Source organism: Bipolaris sorokiniana, assembly GCF_000338995.1.
Source record: "Bipolaris sorokiniana ND90Pr unplaced genomic scaffold COCSAscaffold_16, whole genome shotgun sequence".
Lineage (NCBI taxonomy): Eukaryota > Fungi > Ascomycota > Dothideomycetes > Pleosporales > Pleosporaceae > Bipolaris > Bipolaris sorokiniana.
The window spans coordinates 124,530-141,038 of NW_006911910.1; the positions used below are offsets into that span (position 1 = coordinate 124,530).

At 51.9% G+C, this 16,509-nt stretch overlaps 7 protein-coding genes across 7 annotated transcripts; 5 read left to right on the forward strand and 2 right to left on the reverse strand.

The window, feature by feature from the left end:
* Positions 1 to 95: 95 nt before the first annotated feature.
* On the forward strand, positions 96 to 1,067 carry COCSADRAFT_251228 (uncharacterized protein). The gene has a single exon (XM_007706388.1). It carries the CDS (start codon positions 167 to 169, stop codon positions 845 to 847), a length of 681 nt encoding a protein of 226 aa, XP_007704578.1. The 5' UTR covers positions 96 to 166; the 3' UTR covers positions 848 to 1,067.
* COCSADRAFT_101021 (uncharacterized protein) lies at positions 1,053 to 2,182 on the forward strand (the record flags this gene model as incomplete). Its single annotated transcript, XM_007706389.1, has 3 exons — positions 1,053 to 1,135; positions 1,191 to 1,635; positions 1,691 to 2,182. The coding sequence occupies 3 exons, from the start codon at positions 1,053 to 1,055 to the stop codon at positions 2,180 to 2,182; spliced, it is 1,020 nt and encodes a 339-aa protein (XP_007704579.1).
* A 571-nt stretch (positions 2,183 to 2,753) lies between these two features.
* On the forward strand, positions 2,754 to 4,109 carry COCSADRAFT_40738 (uncharacterized protein). Its single transcript, XM_007706283.1, has 5 exons — positions 2,754 to 2,934; positions 2,996 to 3,050; positions 3,230 to 3,335; positions 3,426 to 3,731; positions 3,817 to 4,109. Exons 1-5 carry the CDS (start codon positions 2,921 to 2,923, stop codon positions 3,915 to 3,917), a joined length of 582 nt encoding a protein of 193 aa, XP_007704473.1. The 5' UTR covers positions 2,754 to 2,920; the 3' UTR covers positions 3,918 to 4,109.
* Positions 4,110 to 6,595: 2,486 nt separating this feature from the next.
* Positions 6,596 to 7,031, forward strand: COCSADRAFT_251305 (uncharacterized protein). Its single transcript, XM_007706390.1, has one exon. It carries the CDS (start codon positions 6,643 to 6,645, stop codon positions 6,871 to 6,873), a length of 231 nt encoding a protein of 76 aa, XP_007704580.1. The 5' UTR covers positions 6,596 to 6,642; the 3' UTR covers positions 6,874 to 7,031.
* Positions 7,031 to 7,808, forward strand: COCSADRAFT_251257 (uncharacterized protein). The gene has a single exon (XM_007706391.1). It carries the CDS (start codon positions 7,189 to 7,191, stop codon positions 7,795 to 7,797), a length of 609 nt encoding a protein of 202 aa, XP_007704581.1. The 5' UTR covers positions 7,031 to 7,188; the 3' UTR covers positions 7,798 to 7,808.
* On the reverse strand, positions 7,809 to 11,664 carry COCSADRAFT_251256 (uncharacterized protein). The gene is made up of 3 exons (XM_007706392.1): positions 9,893 to 11,664; positions 9,545 to 9,839; positions 7,809 to 9,490 (listed from the first exon to the last, which is right to left on the reverse strand). The coding sequence occupies exons 1-3, from the start codon at positions 11,309 to 11,311 to the stop codon at positions 7,821 to 7,823; spliced, it is 3,384 nt and encodes a 1,127-aa protein (XP_007704582.1). The 5' UTR covers positions 11,312 to 11,664; the 3' UTR covers positions 7,809 to 7,820.
* Positions 11,665 to 14,365: 2,701 nt separating this feature from the next.
* On the reverse strand, positions 14,366 to 16,116 carry COCSADRAFT_175408 (uncharacterized protein; the record flags this gene model as incomplete). Its single annotated transcript, XM_007706393.1, has 3 exons — positions 14,366 to 15,105; positions 15,156 to 15,845; positions 15,897 to 16,116. The coding sequence occupies 3 exons, from the start codon at positions 16,114 to 16,116 to the stop codon at positions 14,366 to 14,368; spliced, it is 1,650 nt and encodes a 549-aa protein (XP_007704583.1).
* Between the last annotated feature and the right edge of the window lie 393 nt (positions 16,117 to 16,509).

A 16,509-nucleotide genomic window follows, 5' to 3' on the forward strand; every position in this document is an offset into this window, starting at 1 on the left:
GGTGCAGCGAGCGGGAGGCGCAGTCCGAGTGGGCAACAGGTGCCTTGTGCAGCGCCTCGACCATGTGCTTGTGCTGTGCAGGGCTTGTGCCTGTACCGTGTCTGAGCCAGAAAGGCCGCTGGTCAAAAGGCTCCGTCACGGCGCCGGTCTTCTCCTTTGCTCCCACATGTCCTCCAATATCGCCGTCAGACCGTGTTATACTAGAGACACAAAGTCAAATGCACACGCCCAACCCGCCCAACCCGCCACTCGCCAGGTCCTAGCAGCGCTGCACCGTCCACCGTCGCCAACAACCCGCTCCCGGCTAGCGGCTCCCACGGCGACCAGACCCCGTCAGCCTTCCCAGTCGTCGTCTCCACATCTACCTGCGCATACGCCTGGCCGGCCTACCAAGCGCTACTTTCGCTCTGCTGCACCACCCCATCATCTCCATCGCCTAGTCCATCTCCATCTCCGTCTTGTCCCATCCTTTTCTTATCCCGCCGTTCGCTCCTCGTCTCTGCCACCTCACCACGCCCTCGCAGCCCACCCCAGCCCGTCGCTTGTGTTCCCTCGCCAGCTGCCACTGCCACTACTTATTACTCGTCGTCTTCGGCCTCTCCGCACAGCCAAGCCCTGCCTAGTTTCAGCGACGCGCGCCCGCCAGACGCCCCCCAACCTAAAGCGACTCGTCTGGTTTCACCTCTTCTTTCGGTGCGCACACAGCGTCTCACCTGTCCCCGGCAGCCCTACAAACCGCCTGCCGCCTCTGTCCTCACCTACCACAGTTCGTCTGTGCCCGAAAAGCAAGTCTCTCCCCGCCAAACACGCCTATATCCACACGCTTTCAGCCGCCGCCAGCGGCTGATACTACGGCCAAAATTACTCACCACGAAGCCCGCACATCCCTCCTAGGAGGCCAACCTCTCAGCCGCAATTACCCACCCTACGCTAACAGCACCTACCAACAACATTATCAACAACCGCCCAACCTGGATACCCAGCCCGGAGGCTATCACCATCGTGAGGGCTTCCCCACGACTCTGCCGCCGCCCGTCCGACGTCCACCCAGAATGTACATTCCCAACACACGCTGGACCTGGGCTTTCATGCTCACGGCCATTGCCCAGGTCTCCATCGCCCTTGCCCTAGAATCGTGCGCCTTTCCCCTTTACCCCATCTACAACCGCAGTCAACTAACACGGCCTCAGCTATGTCTTTGGTAAATTCCAAAACGAGATCCACTTCGCCGCCGAAGGCGCAGGTGCAAACGAAACGCGCACCATCCCTACATTCCTTGCCGTCTTCATGTTTGGTTACATCTACCAACTCTTCCTCACATGGGACGCCTTGCGCCTCAAGAACACTATCCAAGTCATCGGCCTCGTTCTCTACAACATCGGTATTCTCGTCTACGCCGGTATCCAGTTCGACCAGATCAAAGATGCAGCCGACGACCTCAACGACAGCGCCTTCATTCCCGCCTTCTTCTGGGCAGACGTCAAGCCCATGCTGATTGCTCTTCCCTGCCTCATGGCTCTCGCTACCGTGATCTTTGCCTTTGAAGCCTGGAAGCTGTATGACGAGTTTGCCTGGACAATCTACAAGCGCATCAGCGCCGATACACGCCTCAAAAAACGCTATCTGACTTACCAGGTATTTAATTCCCCGACAGATGAACTCTATCCGAGCGCCCTGCTGACCCTTGCAGATTTATATTGCTCTTTTGAAGTTTGACTTCTTCTTTTTCCTGGCCTTCACCGTACAGTTTCTCGTCGTGGTTGAAAACACAAAGACGGTCGAACAAGCCCTTACCGCCGCCGCCCTCGTCATCACTTTCTTCCTTTTGTTCCTCGCTGGTTGGTGGGTCCGTCGCGAGTCTTTTGCCGGCATGATTAGCATCATCATTGTCTATTTCATTGCCATGGGCTACTTCCTGTTCAAACTCATCCGAATGTGGGTTGCCGACACTAACCGCCAGGAGGACTACAAGCCAGCCCGCAAGTCTCTGACTGCGTTTGCCATCCTCACAATTCTGCTACTCATGTTCACCATTGTAACGGCATGTCTGTGCACGCACAACTTCAACAAGGGCCTCAAGCCTCACATCAACGACAAGGTTGTGCAAAACGACAAGCCATACAGCACAGAGATGCCATCACTGAGTGGACCAGTCCCGTCGCAGCGGATGGAGATTGATTAAGTCGCCTTTTCTACATACCCAATTTACGCAAAAAAAGAATAATTAAATTACGACATGAATTCTTGGATACCCGCGTTTCGTGAGCACAGCTCTGATCATACACAGACAAGATCAGCTGGCCTGGCGTTATTTCATCTTGGAATCTGCCTTCGGGTGATAGGCGGTGAGATCGAGACACAGATGGGCCTGGATGGGATCTGATGTCGTATCCAAGCACCACGTGTAATACTATATCCGCGCCACTTCTGTTTTGTTTTCTTTTTCCTTCTTTTTATTCTCTTTTTTCCCACATGCAAGAACCGTTGTACAACACAGGTCTCGCATTTTGTAACTAGTTGTCTGCTCATACTATACCCCACCATGAACAGACGAGTCGCGAAACTGAATTGAGTTATGATCTTTCTCCAAACTTTACCCTGTGGCTTGAAGCCTAGACCATGACAAAGTAGGGCCTTTTTGTAGTCGGTTGCGTAAAGAATTGTTTGCACTGGAGAAGGGGGTGGGAATCAGGGGTCAAGCTAAGTTCCCCGACCGCCATGTGCGGCGCGGACCCTGCTGCACTACCGACATCATCGGTCCCGCAAGCTGACCGAACTACCTTTCTCAATTGTCCAACTTTCTTTTTCACACAACACAGCCATCTCCACTCCTCCAACTGTTGCGGTGTGTCGCCCTTGACCGCTTATATATCCTTTACATCGCCTCTTCTAAGCAAATACATTGCACACCTTTCTCAAAATGGCGTTCCGCTGGTATGTCGCACTGAAATAATCGGTCAACAGTCAAGGGAGTCAACGCTGATCGAGATGCCAGGTACCAATCAAAGCTGAGGACATCACCACTCCTGACGCAGAGTATCACTACTGCGGTACGCATTCTCTCGCCCCTTGACCTCTCGATCCTCAATCCATCTCCTTTTGCGCCCACGCACAACACGAAGACGATAAGGCCAGAACGTGTGTCAAAAAGCCTTATCCTCGGGAACTAGGCTTAGGGATGGATTGGGGGGAATAGATGAAGGCATTGAACAATGCTGACATATAATAGGTGCTCTTTGCAACTGGCGACACAATGGCACAGCAGGGTGTAGAAAGAAGAGGTCTTGACAAACACGACCTAATGCGGACAGGTCGTATGGCCGCCTATGGAGGATGTATGTCACCCGCTCTGCCTTGTTCAATGACACGACATTTCTTTTTCCAACACAAGCTCCATCTATCGGTTGCTAACAGTCCTTCCGCAGGCATCTTCGGCCCCGCCGCCACAACATGGTTCGGTTTCCTTGTGCGCCGTGTAAACTTGCCATCCAAGAACGGTACCATTGTTGCGCGCGTCGCCTGCGATCAGTTCCTCTTTGCGCCCGTCAACATGACAGTCTTCTTGTCCAGCATGGCCTATATGGAGGGCAACTCACCTACGCAGCGCCTCAAGGACGCCTTCGTGCCTGGATACCAAAAGAATTTGATGATCTGGCCCTGGGTCCAGTTTGCAAACTTCAAGTATGTCCCTGCTGAGATGAGGGTCTTGGTTGTCAACATCATCTCGCTCGGTAAGTTACGCACACAGACCTCCTATTCACCCTTTTTTTTTAATTGGTAGTTGGACTCGAGGCTAACACACGGGGTTTCCAATAGGATGGAACTGCTACCTCAGCTACCTCAACTCTGCTGGTGGCAAGAAGCCCGCTCTGCCAGTTGGTGAGACCAAGGAAGGTGGTCAATTGCCTCCCTCATAAAAAAAAGCCACACTTTGAGAAGTTGGGCCATAATGCATACATAGATTTTAGTAGGGTTTGGGAAAATTGTAATTATGTCGAGGCAGGGAAGACAAAAAGCGAGTTAGGGCAATTCTGTACAGGGATGATACCCAGATTTTATAGAATCGTGTCATTTTTAGTAGAGTGTGAATTCAAGAATCCCAAGTCGAATTTTGCTTTGCGTTGTTTTGTTCAGTGAGGCGTGTTGATGCTTGGGATATATTTTCTTGTACTCGACCTTGCTGTCATTTCAAATAACACCATCTGTGGTTGTTCTATATTTTTCTACGCCACTAAGTAAGGTCCTGGTTATGTATTTGTGGTCTTGAATCTCAACCATTCATCTTATTCTCTCTCATTCGTACATCTGAAGCCATTTTGTATCTTGCTTATTGCATTGCATTGATCAAGTATATTACCAGCATACAAAATGTAGCTACCCCCCTTTTCTTTGTCCTCACAATACGTATTCACTCACGCATGCGTACTTGTATTTAAATTCTACCATACGTGCGATTTCCCCAAGGATAAACTTAGATCATATAGAAGCTAAATACATAGATTTAAAAAAATGAGCATTTATAGAGTGATTTCTTCTATATCTAAAAAAGTACCTGAAATTGCTATGCGTATGCAAGAGGAGATATGATGTTGCCCTTTATCTTAGACACGGAGTATGGAAAAGAAATACATATCTATTACTCGAATAGTTCAATAACGTATCTGTATAGCGAGTCGGTCAGTAGACCGAAGCGGTCACTCTGCCAAGACCCCACCAAACACCACGACTAATATAGACTGTTGCAACGCAGCTACAGTAGTAAATTGAAATCGTAGTAGGCTATCCTATTTAGAATCTATCACTTCTACTTGCTTGCATGTGCGCGTATTATGCCCTGCCTCACCGCAGCGTCCACAGCGCCTTTGCTCTGGCTCGCCCACCTTAGCGCGCACTCTCTTCTTTGCCTTCTTCCTATCACCACGCACGCCAGACTCTTTTAGAGCTGCTAATTGCTCTCCTTCTTTAACTATTAGGGCCCCCTCTCTCTGTAATCGCTTTCTTTTATACGATCTTCGTCGCGTAGCGGCTTTGTTAGCTGCTTCAAGTTTAGAGACACGTTTTTGCGCCAACACCAGCTTCTGCGCGATAATCGCAGCGCCTTTAGCTAGCTTTTCAAAGGCAACTACTATACTTAATAGTGAGCTATCTATATGTCTCTGAATCCTCTGCTTCACTAGCGTCGATTGCGACCCTAGTTCTAGGGTATTACTTGGAGTTTGCGACAGCCAGGGTAGATTTTCTATAGCAGGTGGTGTTGGCGTACGCAGCTTGATATCAAGCTTCGATATCACCACCTCTAGGTTATGTGGAACTAATCCAGCGCCTCGAAATCCTCCTAAGATATTATCTTTTGTAATAGTCTTGCTATAGGCCTGCTGGAAGGCTGGGAGGAACTCAATCTTAGTTATATGGTTGATTCTATTGCGTATCATCTCCTCAGCTTAGCGCCCATACGCCCTCTTTAAAGGCGAGAAACAGCCCACATCAAGCGGCTGTAGTAGATGAGAGGAGTGGGGAGGCATATAAAGAGTGATAATCTTTACCTCCTTACAGTATTGTTAGAACTTAAGCGAGTCGTAGCTCTCATGACCGTCAAGAATAAGTAGACGATAGGCTCCAATAGTGCGCTCTTTTATATGCCTGTCAAAGTGCTCCAGCCACTTCATACCAAGCTCATTCGTCGTCTAGCCGTTCTTGGAGACCCCGATAAGCCAGTCTCTAGGCAGGCTATCCTCCTTGTACCAGGCAGAGAGGTGGTGCTTGCCTTAAAAGATAATAAAGGGTGGGATCGCCTAGCCAGCTGCGCTGACACAAACTACGCTGGTGACCTACTCCCGGTTGCCCTGCTGTAAGGATTTTGGCTTTAATCGACGTTCAGAGGCTGTGACTACTACTGACGTGTTATGCATGCCCATTATGAAGCCTGTCTCATCAAAATTATACGTATCGTCGTCCTAGATCCTATACTTAGCTTTAGTATTCTGTACTAGACAGAACCAGCCCTACATAAGCTCAGGATCCTCACAGAGGGCTCTCCTATAGTCGTACTTTCGATTAAACTTTATTTTAAGCTCTGGGCGACGCTTTATGAATGCTTTAGGCCAGTTTGGGCCAACAGGGTCGCGGTGGCGGGCAGCTAGCAAAGAATCAGCTAGATCTTTAACAGCAGGAAGGCGTAGTGGAAATCCTCGCGCATCAAGGTCTAGTATATAGTCGACAATCGTCTCCTCTTCTGTCATAAGAAGTTTCATTGAGTTAGGCGTACAATCTTGTCTAGAGAGCTTTCCAGCAAGTCGATCACTAAGAGTGCTTTAGGAGACGCTATAGATTGCCGCAGCGCGTCGCTGGCTAAGTGTCGCGTCACGTTGGATAGCCTGTATTGCAAGCTGTAATTAAGATTCTTTTGAAGAGTTTTGCACGTTATTGCGTGGAGGCATCACGTATGGTAGTCAAAGTTGGTGGGGTCTTGGCAGAGTGACCGCTTCGGTCTACTGACCGACTCGCTATACAGATACGTTAATGGACGATATAATAATGAACAACAACAACATCAAAGCAAGTCAAGCATATTCAAAAAAGGTCACAAGTTAATGACGTTACGAATTCCCATCTTTGTCTCCCAAGCTACTGAAATATTAAACGATGAAACCAAAAAAGAGCCCGATGATATTGTTTGTATACACACTACACTACACTAGATATATTTTTTTATTCTCCTCCTTCACTTTGGTACTAGAATATTTTGCGATGCAAAACCAAAGTAAAAAAAAAAACCCCCCTCGCCTCGATCTCTTTCTCAATGTAACCGGTGTAGCTATATATGTGCATGAGAGAGGAAGGAAAAGATGGAAGCCAAGAAGAGTAGAAGATTAACTAACAAGATACTCAACACTTGGACATGGACGAGGTGGTCAAGACTTTGGCACACACACAAACACACACACACATACATACACACACACATACAACATACGCAACACGCACACATATACACCTCCTTTAGTCCAAATCCAGATGGAGCATAAAAGCTAGGCCAAACGCATCCTTGAAAAAAACCAGAGATAAAAAAATAGAGAGGCAGCAAACCCCCCTTCATTTACTGCTAAATAGAGAACAAGAAAAAGGTTGTTTAAATCGAACTAGTACGTCCATAGAGATTGGAGGAAAAAAGAAAAACGCCTGATTCTTATGCAGGAAAAAAAAACAAAAAAAAACAGAAACAATAAATTAGCCTCTGGCATTTCCATCCACAGCACAGTAAGATATGTAGGCCCCAAAAGAACCAACAACAACAACAACCGGAGAAAGAGAAAACAACAACAACAACGCGCGCTGATGAATGTCCAGAAAACGGCATTTGCGTATGCTTATGCGTACGCGTACGCGCGGGATGATGGGTGTGGGTGGTATCCAGCAAACACTCGAGAGAGAGAGGAAACATTTGAACAAGAGAAGAGAGGAAAAAAAAACAGTAGTCCAAACAAGAGTGGTGTGAGAACAAGTAGAGAGAAAAAAAGACAAGAGAAGAAAAGAAGAAGAAGAAGAAGAACCCCGCCCCGCCTTGCCTTGCTCCCAATTGCGCCCTGGTCTGAACACTCTAAGAAACACGCACACACAACCCCAAAAAACGTCTTTCTTGGGACCGACCCGCTTGTCCAGCACGCGTTGCGAAAAAGCGACTGCCCCACACATCTTTTTGCTCTCAGGGAAGGCAAACAAAAACTTTATCCAACCGCTCTTCTTGCCAAATGCCAATCAAGTATTGTTGTGTTTTGCTGCACATCGTTGCAAAAATAAAAAAAACTTGACCTCAATTTCAATCAACGGCTACTCGTCCTCTGCTTGCCCATGCGCCTAAAGAAATCCATAACCTTCTTAGAGCTGCCAGAGCTTCCCTTGTTCGCAGAACCCTGCTCGTCATAAGCATCAGCAAAGCGTCTGCTCTTTTGTAGCACGCCCTTTCTGTGCTGTTGCTGGCTGAATTCGTCTCCTCCCATTCCTGCAGGGTAAGGATTGGATGTGTTTCTTTGATTAAATTGCTGGGATGTTGACATGCGACCACGACCGTTGGTTTCGCTAGCATCTGAATCATCGCCAGGTTGCTGGTATGGACGGTTACCCTTCGCAGCTGGGTGGGCTTCCTGGGGGTTGGGAAACTTCTCGTCAAACTCAGGAACCGACTGGTTGTAGCCATTGAAGTGCGTCTGGTTTGGTGGTGCAGATGATGGACCAGCTGCATTCAGGTGCGGGTTCCTCCTGTCCTGGTGGCCATCATAAAAGCCGGGCATGTTACTTTCCTGAGTACTCTGACTAGGAGACCTGGACAAACCGCCACGGCCAAAACCCATGCCTCCTGGACGCGAGCTAGCACGAGGGCGAGAGCTCGAGGGGCGGCGCTCGTGCGAGGATTGTGAGGGCGCACCCTCTCGCTGAGACGTAAAGGTCCTGGACAAGGACGACGGGATGAGAGAGAAGCGTCGCGACGGTTTCGGGTTGTCGCCATTGTTTGCGTTGTTATTGCTGCTGCTGCTGTTGTTCTTCCTGGAAAAGCCAAAAGAGGTACGGCGACTGGACTCCATGCTCGGCCTGGCGTTTGTGGTTGTACCTGTGATTGCACTGATGTTGTCATTAGAAATGGGCCCTGCCATGGATGTTGGGGGATAGCTCTTTTGCTTCCTATCGTCAGGGTAACCATATGAACCTTGAGATGTCAGAGACGCTTTGGGGTCCTGAGTGTATGAATTCTGGCGACCAGAGAACATGGATGTCATACGTCCAAGAGTTTCAGTCACAGTGTTGGAACGCCTGTGAGTGCTCTTTGCACCATGTGGTCCCATTTGTACCGACTGTGTTCGTTGCGCGCTTGGCTGGCCGATGTTGGGTGCCTCTGCAGCTTCCGAAGAGTCGTGCTGTGGCTGTGCATAAGGCGTGGATATCGAGTATTGCTTGCCCTTGGGTTGCGAGAAGCGACCTTCGGCATTTGTCTGAGCCACAGCCGCAACAGATGGCTGTCCATACGAGTTTCCACGCGAGGGCAGCCTTGAAGTGCCGAGAGCACCACTTGTAGAGGGACGAGTAGCAGACGTGGGCGCGTTTCCAAACGCCGTATAGTCTGACACGGATCGCTGAGGTTCTTGCTTCCTGGTTGAAGTCTGGACAGCGCCTGACGAGCGAGAAGGCCTAGCACCTGTGGCCGACTGATGTCCATCTGTGGGCGGTATCTCGGCTTCTTTTCCGCGTGGCTTGGGCACTGCTTCCGCAGGAGGAGAGGCCTCGCCGCGTGCGGTTTGCGAAGACGGCGCAACGTATTCGACTTGGACGGTTCGTCGCTTGGTATCGCGAGTAGCCTTGGGTTTGTCGGCGGGCTGGTTGATCGCATCGCGTTTTGTCTGGAGTCCGCCGTGCGCGGACGAGGAGGTAGCGTGTGATTTTGCGGGTTCGCGAACGGAAGCGCTTCTTGCGAGGGCGGGTTGTGGCTCGAATGTGTCTTCTAGTACAATGTCAGCTGTTGTTTCTTTGACCAAATCCAAGCATGAGTATTTACTCGAGTAGACAGATGCCTGCTGGGCCTCGGCGGCGGGGGTGTTGCTCGAGGTGATGAAGCCGACCACATGGGCATAGTCGGCTAACCAGCTATGACGCGCGACTTCGAACAGATCTGCTCGTTTGCGTGGGTCGGGTACAAGAATGCGCTTGAGGAGATCCCTTGCGTGGGGTGTTACGTATTCGGGAAATGTCAATGGTGTGGATACAATGTACTTGTAGAGCAGATTGATGTTGTCACCCTCGGGGTTTGCTGGGTCGTCGTCGAAGGGAAGGTAGCCAGCCAACATGGCATACTGCATATTGTTAGTGCTTGCATTTGTTGCATTTAGTAGTAGTCGAAACGTACCAGAATGACACCACAACTCCATACATCCACCTTGCGGCCGGTGTAGAGTGAGTCGCTGACCACCAGTTCTGGCGCCGCGTAACAGGGACTTCCGCAGCTGGTCTGCATGAGATCACCGCGTCGTGATGCGTCGCTGCCATCCAAGCCCAGTGACTTCATAAAGTCCTTGTCCCCAAGTCTATACTCAATCTCCTCGCTAAGCTCATCGTTGGGATCGAAGGTGTTTGCGAAACCAAAGTCGGTGATGATAATGTTCTTGTTGCGGTCAAGTAAAAGGTTCTCGAGCTTGAGATCTCGGTGGACGATGCCCTTGCGGTGTAGGTAGCCGACACCGGAGATGAGCTGCGAGAAGAGTTTCCGTGCCGGGCCATCCTTGAGGTAACGATGGTTTAAAATGTAGTCGAATAATTCTCCGCCTGATGCATATTCTAGAATAATGCCAATATGGCGCTCAGTCTCGACCATCTCGTGAAGGCGGACAATGTTGGGGTGGTCAAGGCCTCTGAGAATGTGGATTTCGCGGTAAATCTTCTGCAGTCTGTTGGAGTTGCTGCCCAGGGTTTCACGCCGTATGAGCTTGATGGCAACCTCGATGGGGCTGTCTCGTTTCCATCCCATCTTGACCTTGCCAAACTCACCCTCGCCGAGCGTCTGGCCGAGAATGTAGTTACCAAACTTGGATCGCTTCGCGTTTTCCGACTTGGAGTGGTCCTGACGGCTTTTTCCGCCGGCCCCACGGCCGCCATCGTCGACACCCTCGCTGCCGACCAGACTCAGTCCTGTTATGGGGGTGAGGTCGGCAGCTGAAGTGACGTGGGGGCCGTCGCCCTGCCGCGCCTGTGCGCGAGCAATGTCTTCTTGGGTGTCGGAGACGATGATGCGGTTTATGACGGCACTCTCCTCGCGAGGCAGACTTGTGTTGACGGGCGGCTGGCCAATTGCCGTTGCGGAGCGGCTATGAACGGGCTGGGACCTGGCAGAGCTTCCTTGCTGCCGGGGACTGTCTTTTGCTCGGCGACGCGACTGTGAAGCATCATCGCGTTGCTGGGACGAGGCGGCGGCGCCGTTGGAGGTGCTGCGGTGCGACGAGGTCCTGGGAGGAGCCATGGGGCCGCCGGCGGTCGTGGTGGTGGCAGACATGTTTTTGGTGGCCGGCGAGGAGTGGGAGGACTGGGGCATCGGTTGCGCGCGGGACGTGTTCAGGGCGGAGTCGTGAGTCTGGGGCGTGGAAGGCGTGTTTGGCGACGCGCCATTACTGGACCGTCGCGAGGGGCGGCGAGCAGTGGCCGGCGAGGCAGCTGCGGCAGACGATTGTTGTTGTTGTTGTTGCTGCTGCTGCTGTTGTTGTTGTTGTTGTTGTTGTTGTTGTTGATGATGGTACTGCTGACCGTAGGGCGGCTGCGATGCTACAGCGGCCATTATCTGGGGCGCAGGAGTCTGGGGGATGGCGATGGCGTGTATGCAGCAGCGCAGTATGCAGCAGCGCAGACGGACTGGTGGGCTACGTTATCGGGCCCAGGTATGGGTGGACGGCCAGGTGTGGGTGGGCGTGAACTGGCGGTGTTGAGCTGTCGAATGGGCGATGGCGGGGAGACAGATGGGTTTAGTTTGCACTACCGACTGACTGTGCAGCGGACCTGCACTGTGGCACTCTGGGGGGCACAGGCTGGGCGAGGGAGGAATGGGCAGCGGTGAAATTTGAAGCTGGGTCCCGGGGCAGAGGGGGGGCGCGTGTGTTGGGGACAGGAGGAGGGTTGTAGAGTCGACTGGCTGGCAATGCCGTCGTGGTGGTGGAGAGCGCGGTGTCGAGGGCGTCTGCTGGCGTGGTAGCCCCTTCACATGCGCGTGCAGGCGTGCAGACGTGCAGACGTGCAGGGCAGGTTGTGGGCGCGGGCGCGGGTTGCGAGGGCTGGGCTGGCGTGGTGCAGCAGTGCAGCGACTTGATGCGGCTTCGGGCTAGGCGTCGCTAATGGCTGACGGGGCGTGGGCTGGCGGTTGACGTTGACTTGAGCCTTTTGACGTCTTGGGCTTTGGCCGTGGCTCTGGCGCTGGTGGCTCTGGCGCGGACCTCTGGCTCTGACTCTGCCGTGGGCGTGCTGCCTCTCAACGCTCGACTCGACTCAACTCAACTCTCGACTCGCGACTCGCGGCCTTTTCTTGGTGCACAACTCACTCGTTCGCGGTCGACAGCGCAACGACGATTGACGTGCTGCGGCGACTGCGACTGCGGCTGCGGCTGCTGACTGCTCTGTTGCTGGGCGGCGTGGGTGCAGAGGAAGAGAAGGCGCGGCGGAGGTTGGTCTCGCTGGCAATTTCGGTAAAGGGCCATGAGCGTGGGAAAGGAGACACCGCGGATGCACATCATTGACAGGGGGCCCTCATCAAACCAGCCCGCCAAAAGCATCGGCTGGTGGGCTGCTAGATGCTGCTACTTACTTGCTGGTAGTATCGACGATGACTATTCCAAGTGCGCACGAATATCCCATCCATGGACATGCTGTACATGGTAGTATAGTATGTATGTATGTATGTATGTATGGATGTACTCTACTTACTGTACTGCACTGTACTGTACTGTACTGTACCGAACATATATATCATCCCATGTATACACTAGTTAGTTACATGTACTTAGGCATACATACATGTACATGTACATATGTATAACTACACATACAGTTCTATACATACCTAAGTATATAGTCATGGCATCGGCATCCACTTGCCTGGCAAACCACCCACGAACCCTTTTTCCTTTCTCTTTCTCCAAGCGCCATCTCATCCACGCTCTCGATGCGCCCCAGGGCCGGCGGCTGCTGCTGCTGCTGCTACTGTTGCTAGCTGGCGCCATGGTGGCCCACTATGTATTTCCTCTCATGGCCAAACTGGTCGGATGTGGCCAGTACCTGGGGGGGTCCCATGGCTTGTTTCATCCATCCACCCCGGCGCGCGTAAATTGCCCGTTATGCGCTCGCCCGCCCGCCATCGTCGGCCTAGTCGCGAACTGCCACCCCTTCGGCGCAGCTGCCATTCTTCTCCATAGCTAATAGCCCTTTGCCCTCTGCCCTTAGCTCCTGCTCCTTGAATGCCTCGAATGTCCCTTGTCTCGACCTGCCGCTTACAAGATGCTGCATTCCATCCAGCCACCCATTCACCCTTTGCATCCATCTGACCGACGCCTATCTGCTCCCTCGCACATGCATCCGTGGTTGGCTGCTGACCGTTGGGCCCCCATTTCGTTTCTTTTTTGGTGTGCATGGCCGAGGGGAAGCATCTGAGTCGGGGCCGCAAAAGCAAACTCGCAAAAAACATGCATTTCAACATCAACAATAACAACAACAAACAGCCAGTCGCGGGAGTCACATGACCTGCATCGGAATCGGGTTCCCATCACGCTTTGATGGCAATGATGCTGTCTGTAGAGTGAGTACTTAGAGTACTCCAGTAGGTAATGTAATGTGCGCTAGGACAGTTGTATCATTCAGCCCTAAACATGGTCCCTGAGGCTCATGTGATGAATCTCTCTGCCTGGCCCTCCTTTGCTGTGACCTTACTTCCTTACAACCGCCGGCAGCCAAACAAACAAACAAACAAACAGACAGACAGACAGACAGACAGACAGATGACGGAACGGGGTGACATACTAGTAATCATCCACCCTGACACGCCTGTCACCGTGTCTAAGCCCACGCCCCAAGCGAGCGACGAAGCGCCCTGCATACTAGTGCCATCCACCCAATGCACGACAAACCGACCCCCAATCCCGCACTACTGACTCCTGCCCACGGTGCACGACGCCTCCCTGCATTTTCCCTTTTGTGTACCCATATCCATGAACTGGGTCAATTTCCATATTTTAGCAAATAACATCTTGACCCATGTACAATATACCGTGGATAATGAGCGAATGCAGCGCTTCCTACCTCCTACCTCCTACATCCATACCCGTTAGGCCCGTCCTCGGAAATGAGGTTGCCGGCGTGCGCGCTCGTGCTCTCGATCGCCCTTGCCATAGCAGAGAGACCCACCTTCCCGCTCCCACCGTTGCTCGACCTTTTGCGCCATTCCCAACCTTTCCCGTCCCTTTGCCTACTTCGCTTGGTCCAACACGAGGCTCCTGCCGCTTGCCCTCGACGTCACCACCCCAAAATCCCATCACGCCTTCCAATTTCCTCTTCTTATCGCCCCTCATTTCTGCTCTCTCCCTCTCTCTGCCCCAGTCCCTTTCTCCTTCTCTTGCATGGTTTTACCCCCACCCCATTCTTTGAAATAGCTTGCCCCGGATTTGATGACCAGACGTCATTTCAATTTCCACTACACATTTAATACTATACTCTACACCCTGGTCCACTTGATTCCAATACGCACCATGTACTTCTCTGTAATCTCAATCACTTGAATTCCGCTACACACTCCTACTCTGCAAGCTCAATCACTTGGTTCATCACACTCCCATCAACACTAGCCCCCCATCTAAATCTTCACCTCACTTGGAAGACTAATCTCCAGAATATCGACCCCCTTCTGCAATTCACTCTTGCTCGGCATCTTGTTCCTCCTCATCAGTTCGGCCGCCTGCGTCATATACGGGTCCTTCATCATGGATGCCACCGCCACAACAGTCTCCCCTTTGGTGTAGTAGGCAACAAACGATGGCTTCTCCAACTCTCCCTGCACTACCACATCATCGTACCCGCTCGCCATCGTGTTACCACAGTACCGCAGCTGAGAACCAAGTGCCGACCAAAACACCGGAATAAACGGCTTGGGCTTGCTTCCCGGGTTGTTGATTGTGTTGGCCACTGACCGACCCGCGTTCTGCGCAACGTTCCAGTGCTCGATGCGCACCGGTGATCCATTACCTCCAGGTCCATGGTAAGGGTACGTTGCAATGTCACCAATCGCGTACACGCCACTGAGCCCCTCGACCGCAAATGACTCGTCCGTCTTCAACGATCCGTCCTTCAGAAGCGTGATGCTCGGGTTGTCCTTGAGGTACTCGGTAGCCGGCGCAACACCAACTCCCTCAATTACCAAATCTGCCTCCAAGACGGTGCCATCCTTGAGATGTACTGCGCCCACCTTGGATGCATCCGCTGTTGACGGAGTCGCCTTGTCCACGCCCGCGCTTAACTTGAACTTCACACCGTTCTTCTCAAGCAGGCCCTGGAAGATTGCGCCCACTTTCTTACCCATTACCCGCTCCATTGGCACTACCGTCCCGTCAGTATATCGCTCAAGTCTAGGCGCCTACGTTACTTGCCTTCTTCCATTCCAATAATGGTAACATCGTTCTTCATGCCTGCCAAGCAGTTGCCAACTTCCATGCCGATGAATGAGCTGCCAATCACGACAATCTTCTTTCCATTGTCCCCAACGGCCTTGAGGATGTTTTGCACGTCTGGCAGAGTTCGGAGAAGGAAGACGTTGCCCAAATCGCCCTTGAGCCCTTCAAGCGGCAGCCACCTCGGCGTGCCTCCAGTTGCCAACACAAGCTTGGTGTACTCGTATTCTTTTCCCGATTTTGTTGACACCTTCTTGCCAGAAAAGTCGATGCTCTTCGCTTCATCTTCAATGATATCAATGGATCCGTCCTTATAGAAATCTTTTTGTCTCCACGCGAGTTTCGAGATATCAGCCAGTAATGCCTTGGACAGCTTAGTCCGGTCAATGGGCTGATAGCCTTCCTTTGAGATGACGGTAATCTTGCCAGTGTAACCTCCACCTCGAAGACCCTCAATGGCACCTAGTGTACCAGAACCACCACCAATGACAAGCACCTTATCGTCGCTGACCAATGAGCACTTGATGTTCAAATGTCTCCGCTTTGCCTTTAGTGCCTCTTCCGTGGTCTTGACGTACACGGCACCATCATTCTCGATTACCTCGTACTTGTCAATTGGGTCGAGGGCAGGCGCATCTTCAACGTCTCCAGTCGAAACCTTGAAGCAAGCTGTGTCATGTTAGCTCTGCTCATATAGGATTTGCCGCAGCAGCCACCTACCCCCATGCCATGGGCATGTCAGACGGCCTTCAGGCGTCAGTACGCCCTTGACCAATGGCGCTCCGTAGTGCGTGCAGTTCGGGCTGGTGGCATGAACTTGATCCTGGACCTTCAACAAGAGCACCTTTCCCCCCTCAACACCCTCAACTTCGGCTTCTTTCTTCTCTCCATTCTTCATCTGCAGGGAGGTGACATCCTTGAGCTTGAACTCTTGCGCCATCGCTGTGGTTGATGACGTGAACGTGGATCTTTGTAATCGGGACGTTGGGCTGAAGTGAAGTTTGAGTGAGGCTCGTAGAGGTTGCAATGCCCGGAATAACTGCATCAACGGCTACAACTAGATCGTGTTGGAAGTAAGAGTGTTGTCCATAGCGACACGTCGGGAGCATTTAGGCCAATAGCGGGGAGCTCATTATTCATGATGTCACCGAATACGATGCGCTAAGCAGGTATAGCAGGGGGGCTCGTAGGACTCGTTACCCCGCTCCAAGAATCCATTCATCTTCATTCGTGTTCAGAAGCTCAACAGTCGGGTTCTTGGCAAGAGACTCCTACGTATGTACATTCGGGTACTTAATTGGCGATGGCTGAATAGCGTCGCTTCTCGTAGTAG

What these genes read in the sequence shown, in the direction of transcription:
- COCSADRAFT_251256 (XM_007706392.1), bottom strand. Translation starts at nt 11,311, where the DNA reads ATGGCCGCTGTAGCATCGCAGCCGCCCTACGGTCAGCAGTACCATCAT. An exon ending in GGAGTTGTGGTGTCATTCTG is followed by an intron (nt 9,840 to 9,892) that starts GTACGTTTCGAC and finishes AACAATATGCAG; the next exon opens with TATGCCATGTTGGCTGGCTA. An exon ending in GCAGGCATCTGTCTACTCGA is followed by an intron (nt 9,491 to 9,544) that starts GTAAATACTCAT and finishes ACATTGTACTAG; the next exon opens with AAGACACATTCGAGCCACAA.
- COCSADRAFT_40738 (XM_007706283.1), top strand. An exon ending in CGCAGAGTATCACTACTGCG is followed by an intron (nt 3,051 to 3,229) that starts GTACGCATTCTC and finishes GACATATAATAG; the next exon opens with GTGCTCTTTGCAACTGGCGA. An exon ending in TATGGCCGCCTATGGAGGAT is followed by an intron (nt 3,336 to 3,425) that starts GTATGTCACCCG and finishes GTCCTTCCGCAG; the next exon opens with GCATCTTCGGCCCCGCCGCC.
- COCSADRAFT_251305 (XM_007706390.1), top strand. Translation starts at nt 6,643, where the DNA reads ATGAAACCAAAAAAGAGCCCGATGATATTGTTTGTATACACACTACAC.
- COCSADRAFT_251257 (XM_007706391.1), top strand. Translation starts at nt 7,189, where the DNA reads ATGCAGGAAAAAAAAACAAAAAAAAACAGAAACAATAAATTAGCCTCT.
- COCSADRAFT_251228 (XM_007706388.1), top strand. Translation starts at nt 167, where the DNA reads ATGTCCTCCAATATCGCCGTCAGACCGTGTTATACTAGAGACACAAAG.